At 68.6% G+C, this 6,179-nt stretch overlaps 1 protein-coding gene across 3 annotated transcripts in view; it reads left to right on the forward strand.

Moving 5' to 3' along the window:
- Nucleotides 1-3,152, forward strand: part of OTOF (otoferlin) — a 167,423-nt gene extending 164,271 nt beyond the window's left edge. For 2 of the 3 annotated variants that reach the window (XM_089776982.1, XM_089776980.1), the window contains exons 28-29: nucleotides 1,717-1,817; nucleotides 2,451-3,152. In XM_089776982.1, the coding sequence (XP_089633108.1) occupies nucleotides 1,717-1,817; nucleotides 2,451-2,631 (282 nt within the window). In that variant the 3' untranslated portion in view covers nucleotides 2,632-3,152. Of the gene's footprint in view, nucleotides 1-1,716; nucleotides 1,818-2,009; nucleotides 2,206-2,450 lie in introns of those variants that run through there. The other variant, XM_089776981.1, reaches the window with a different exon arrangement.
- The last annotated feature ends 3,027 nt before the right edge of the window (nucleotides 3,153-6,179 follow it).

The following is a 6,179-nucleotide window of genomic DNA, read 5'->3' on the forward strand; positions in this document are numbered from 1 at the left end:
GTCTCTGGAATGCAGCAGCCCAGCGCGGGCCCTACAGAGACTCCAAATAGTCATCACTGGGGGGGGGGGGAGGCAGCAAGGTGCCGACAGAGCTGGGTGTGGGGGTCCCAGGGCCAGGAGGGGCTGTGGGTCGGGCGTGGGGGCCCTGGCGGAGCCGGCTGGGTCCCAGGGCCAGGCCAGCGGGGCTGTGGGTCGGGCGTGGGGGCCCTGGCGGAGCCGGCTGGGTCCCAGGGCCAGGCCAGCGGGGCTGTGGGTCGGGTGTGGGGACACTGGTGGAGCCGGCTGGGTCCCAGGGCCGGGCCGGCAGGGCTGTGGGTCCGGTGTGGGGACACTGGTGGAGCCGGCTGGGTCCCAGGGCCGGGAGGGGCTGTGGGTCAGGCGAGGGGTCCCAGGGCCGGGAGGGGCTGTGGGTCGGGCGAGGGGTCCCAGGGCCGGGAGGGGCTGTGGGTCGGGCGAGGGGTCCCAGGGCCGGGAGGGGCTGTGGGTCGGGCGAGGGGTCCCAGGGCCGGGAGGGGCTGTGGGTCGGGCGAGGGGTCCCAGGGCTGGGAGGGGCTGTGGGTCGGGCGAGGGGTCCCAGGGCTGGGCCGGCGGGGCTGTGGGTCGGGCGAGGGGTCCCAGGGCCGGGAAGGGCTGTGGGTCGGGCGAGGGGTCCCAGGGCCGGGAGGGGCTGTGGGTCGGGCGAGGGGTCCCAGGGCCGGGAGGGGCTGTGGGTCGGGCGACGGGTCCCAGGGCCGGGAGGGGCTGTGGGTCGGGCGAGGGGTCCCAGGGCTGGGAGGGGCTGTGGGTCGGGCGAGGGGTCCCAGGGCTGGGCCGGCGGGGCTGTGGGTCGGGCGAGGGGTCCCAGGGCCGGGAAGGGCTGTGGGTCGGGCGAGGGGTCCCAGGGCCGGGAGGGGCTGTGGGTCGGGCGAGGGGTCCCAGGGCTGGGAGGGGCTGTGGGTCGGGCGAGGGGTCCCAGGGCTGGGAGGGGCTGTGGGTCGGGCGAGGGGTCCCAGGGCCGGGAAGGGCTGTGGGTCGGGCGAGGGGTCCCAGGGCCGGGAGGGGCTGTGGGTCGGGCGAGGGGTCCCAGGGCCGGGAGGGGCTGTGAGTCGGGCGACGGGTCCCAGGGCCAGGAGGGGCTGTGGGTCGGGCGTGGGGGCCCTGGCGGAGCCGGCTGGGTCCCAGGGCCAGGCCAGCGGGGCTGTGGGTCGGGTGTGGGGACACTGGTGGAGCCGGCTGGGTCCCAGGGCCGGGCCGGCAGGGCTGTGGGTCCGGTGTGGGGACACTGGTGGAGCCGGCTGGGTCCCAGGGCCGGGAGGGGCTGTGGGTCAGGCGAGGGGTCCCAGGGCCGGGAGGGGCTGTGGGTCGGGCGAGGGGTCCCAGGGCTGGGAGGGGCTGTGGGTCGGGCGAGGGGTCCCAGGGCTGGGCCGGCGGGGCTGTGGGTCGGGCGAGGGGTCCCAGAGCCGGAGCGACGGGCGAACGGCGTCGTTCCCGTGCGGGGTTGGGTTCCGCGGGGCGGTGGCTGCTCTGCGACCGGGGCCAGGAGCGTTCCCATCCCCGGGGCGGGGTAGCCCCCTGGCGCTGCGTTCCCGGCCGTGGCCTCGCGGAGCTGGGCGCCGCAGGGAGCTGCTCCTGTGTCTGCGCCGCGCTGCCGGGCCCTGTGCCCGCCCCAGTGCAGGGAGGGTCTGGCCCCTTCCGGCCCTAGGCCCCGGCCCCGTCCCACGCTCCCTGCTTCCCCAGGGCAAGGTGGAGGCAGAGCTGCACCTGCTGACGGCGGAGGAGGCGGAGAAATCCCCCGCAGGCCTGGCCCGCAACGAGCCCGACCCGCTGGAGAAACCCAAGTGAGCGGCGCGGGGGAGCCGGGGGGCGGCGGGGGGAGGAGCTGAGGCTATAGGGCAGGCCGTGGGCTGGGGCTCCGGTGGGGACACCCCAAGGCGCGGGCTGGTGCCCCCGGCACGTCCAGTTGTGTCTGTCTCTGTCTCTGTCAACCTTTGTTTCCCACCTTTCTCCACCCCCCGGCACCGCCCCCCCAGCCGCCCCGACACCAGCTTCATCTGGTTCCTGAACCCCCTGAAGTCCATGCGCTACTTCATCTGGCACACGTACCGCTGGCTCCTCCTGAAACTCCTCCTCCTCCTCCTCCTGCTCCTCCTGCTCGGCCTCTTCTTCTACTCCATGCCCGGCTACCTGGTCAAGAAGCTCCTGGGGGCCTGAGGGCAGGGCCCTTTGTTCCTGGTACTGCCCCCACCTGCCCAGGCACCGGGGCCAGGGAAGGGCTGGGAAGCCGCCCAGGGCTAAGGCGGGGCACCGGCGGGCAAGGAGGCGCCGCGAGGCTGGCGGCACGGAGGGGTGGGGGGTCTGGAGCCTGGGGCGTAGCCGGGAGGGGGGAGCCGGCCCCGCCCAAGGCCCTCGGGGTGGGCTGGGGAGCCCTGCCCCCGCGCTGCTGACCCAGGCCGTGCGTCTCCCCGCTGCAGCCGCCCCGACACGTCCTTCATCTGGTTCCTCAACCCGCTCAAGTCCATCAAGTACCTGATCTGCACCCGCTACAAGTGGCTCATCATTAAGATCGTGGTGGCGCTGCTGCTGCTGGCCATGGTGGGGCTCTTCCTCTACAGCATGCCCGGCTACATGGTCAAGAAGCTGCTGGGTGCGTGAGGGGCTCCGCCCGGCGGCTCCCTGTTTGCGTTTGCTTCTTTGTGGCTCCCTGGGGCATTTCTCTGCCGAGGCCGGCGGCGGGGGGGGGGCCGGGGGCTTCCGGCGCTCGCTGGGCCCCTGGCTTAGCTCCCCCCAGTTCGTAGCCCCGGCCGAGACACTGGGCCTGCCCCAGGCCGAGGGAGAGACCAGCGCTCCCGGGCTGCCTGCCCCGTTTCCCACCCGTATGTCCGGCCGAGCGCCAGGCCTGGGGGGGCAGAGCCCGTGGGAGGCCTTTTTTCTAGCTAGTGCAGCGGGCCTGTTGCCACAGGGGGCCCTGGGAGGGGCCCTGCTGGCACCAAGCCCTGCCCGTTTGTCTTTGCCTCCCCCCACGCTCTGCCCCCTGCCCGGGTGGGGTGGGCCTGGTGGCCACTGGTTTCCTGTCCTGGTCTGATCCGAGTGGCCAGCCCCAGGCCTGGGGGGCAGGAGGAGCCGCCTGCGTTTCTTTGTATGATGTTTGTGTTTTATCTGTCAATAAACGAGGGGAAACCACCGGGAGGCCCGTGGGGCTGGTGCTGCTCTCTGGGGCGCGGGTTAGCCACTCAGTGCGCCGAGTGCCGGCAGGAGCGGCGGGTTCCACCTCGGCCAGCCGGCAGCGTGCCTTTGCTGTACCGGCTGGGCGACTTAGCCCCGCCAAGCCTGGGCGCTGGAGCTCCTGGCCCTGTGAACGTGGCCATGTCACAAGCGTGCAGTGCCTCAGTTTCCCCAGCCATTATGAGGACACTCTCACCAGCCCTGTGTGCACTGCCCGGCCGGGGGCTGTAACGGAGGGCGAGCGTGCGGGGGGAACCCTGGGCTCTGCACTCAGGGGCACGCTCGCCCCAGCCCTGAAACGCACGTGTGGGCCCTTCCCGCAGGGCTGGGCCTGGTGCTGCACAGCACATGCCCAGGCCACACCCGGCTCCAGGGGCGCCTCTCCAGGCCGTGGGGGTACAGGGAGGGTGTTATCTGCTCCCCGGTGACCGCTGGGGTCCGCTGGATGGCGCCCCCACGGCTCCCTGTTGGCTCACGTCATGTTACTGGATCGTAAGGGGATCAGACGGGTCACTGCTGCACCGGGGGGGAGGGTGTTTGCCCCACAGTCTGTACAAAGGGGCCGTGTGAGGTGGCACCTGATAGCTTGTGCTAGTCACCTGGTTCTGCATGTGCTAGTCCTGGCCGTGTGATATCCGTGTGTGGCGTTAGAAATCTGTGCCCTGGGCCGATGCTGGAAGGGGGTCTGGCTGAGGCAGAGCAACGGGCAAAGAACGGCCAGCCCGTGCCTGGCTCATTAGCAAGGCCCCAGGGCCACGGCTCTCCGAGAGCCCAGCACACACCCGGGGAATGCGTCTGGCACTCTGCAAACCAGCCCGGGGCTGATGCCGGCCGCCATGGGACACAGGGCTAGGTCACTGGGCCGTGGCGCCTGCTCTGCTCACTGCCGGAGACCTCAGTTCTGGCTGCGAAGCTCTCTCTCCCCATTCAATGCCTCTCTCCAAGCACAGAGCTTTTAGAGCGGGGTCCCCAGCGCGGTGCCCGCGGGGCATTTGTGTGAGCCCGCCTAGCGACCAGGGCCGGCCCGAGCTAGTCTTGCACCCCGGGCCCCAGGCGCCCGCCCATGCGCAGCCCCGTGTGATGTAGTGTTGGGACCTTGCTGCTTGCTATGCTGGGCGGTGGGCTGTGGGTGACCTCCGCTGGCGGCTGGCTGCAGCACGGCCCAGCAGGGCAGGGGATGAGTCACTAGGCAAGGGGCTCCCAACCTGTCCGACCTGTTGCCTCCCAGGGAGAGAAACAAAGGAAGGAGGGGAGGGGAGGCCAGCCCCTGGCTGGGGGGCAGGGCTGGAAGGGACTTTTTAGTTTCTGTCTGGGATCATGGAGGAGGCAGCCTAAGCAACGGGCTGGGATTTAGGGGCCCAGTCTCCCCCATCGCAAGAGGGGCTGAGGCATCCTAGGCCTGCCCTGTGACCGGATTCCATCTGTGCTGTGCTGTATCCTGGAGAGGCAATAAACTCCCTCTGTTCTACTGGCTGGGGGAGTCTGTTCGTTGCCACTACGGGGTGCAGGAGGCAGGGGAACCCCAATGCACCGCCACACCCCTGCCCCAGGCATGGGGAATATGCACGGCCCTGCCCCCGGGCACCTGGCAGCCCCAAAAACTTGGGGACCACCGTTTTAGAGCCTTTGGTCCAGACTCTCACATCGTCGCTGACTCACTGCAGCGGCTCTTTAATCAACCAAACTCTCAACACCCAAAAATCAAATGTAGAACAGCGCGGGGCCCTGATCCAAAGCTCAATTCACCAAGATTCGTGGATCCTGGCGACTACGCCACTGTGACGGACCGGGCCGGGTCTGGGCACCGCTGAGGGCGTGCGCTCAGGGTGAACTGCTCAAACTCGGGGGCCCTTACAGCCCCTGATCGGAGATCTTCCCAAACAGGCCACACACTAGTCACACTGAGCCAAACCCCTCAGGCACCCCAGCTCTCCCTGTGCCCCAATCAGCTCCGGGCCTGCACACAGGGGAGGGGTTATAGAATCCAATCTCACCCACCCCAAATGGGTCTGTCTGGTCCCAAAGAACCAGCCACAGATGCCCGGTCAATTTACGCTCTGGATCTTACCCACAAGAGCACGCTGGGCCAGGCCTTTAGCATCTAACATGGAAGGGTTTATTAAGAAAAGAAAGAAAAGCAGGCAGTAAGGTTGTTAAGGAGAATACATTACATGCATCGAATCTCCCAGTTCTCGACGCAGGCTCTCAGCAGAGATGTTACAACTGCTATCTTAAAAGTCTCTGGTGCACATCCTATGTCAGGATGGGCCCGCGGTTCTTCCCGGCTCCCTGTCCCTTGCGCGGCTGCATCTGGGATCAGGAGCAACACCGAAGACAAGATGGAGATTGCCACGTGGCTTTTATATCCCTCCCCTGGCATCTTCCTGGCCAGAGTAGGTGCCACGGCCCAGTGACCTATCCCCATGTCCCGTGGCGGCCGGCATCAGCCACAGGGTGGTTTGCGGTATGCAGAGTGCCAGATGCATTCCTCGGGTGTGTGCTGGGCTCTCGGAGAGCCGTGGCCCTGGGGCCTTGCTAATGAGCCAGGCACGGGCTGGCCGTTCTTTGCCCGTTGCTCTGCCTCAGCCAGACCCCCTTCCAGCATCGGCCCAGGGCACAGATTTCTAACGCCACACACGGATATCACACGGCCATGACTAGCACATGCAGAAGCAGGTGACTAGCACAAGCTATCAGGTGCCACCTCACACGGCCCCTTTGTACAGACTGTGGGGCAAACACCCTCCCCCCCGGTGCAGCAGTGACCCGTCTGATCCCCTTACGATCCAGTAACGACACAGCCCCTTCCGGGCGGGCTGTCGGGGAGCCCGGGGCTGCGCCAGAGAGGCTGAGCAGGGGGGTGACGGGCTGGGAGCAGGGGGCGGGTCTGGGCTTTGGGGAGCCCGAAGGAGTCTGCCAGTGAGGAAGGCCCTGGGGCAGAGGGCTCCAATTAGAGCAGTCGGAGGACCTTGGTCACG

The sequence above is a fragment of the Pelodiscus sinensis genome, chromosome 3 (genome assembly GCF_052426305.1).
Source record: "Pelodiscus sinensis isolate ZL-2025 chromosome 3, ASM5242630v1, whole genome shotgun sequence".
Taxonomy (NCBI): Eukaryota; Metazoa; Chordata; order Testudines; family Trionychidae; genus Pelodiscus; species Pelodiscus sinensis.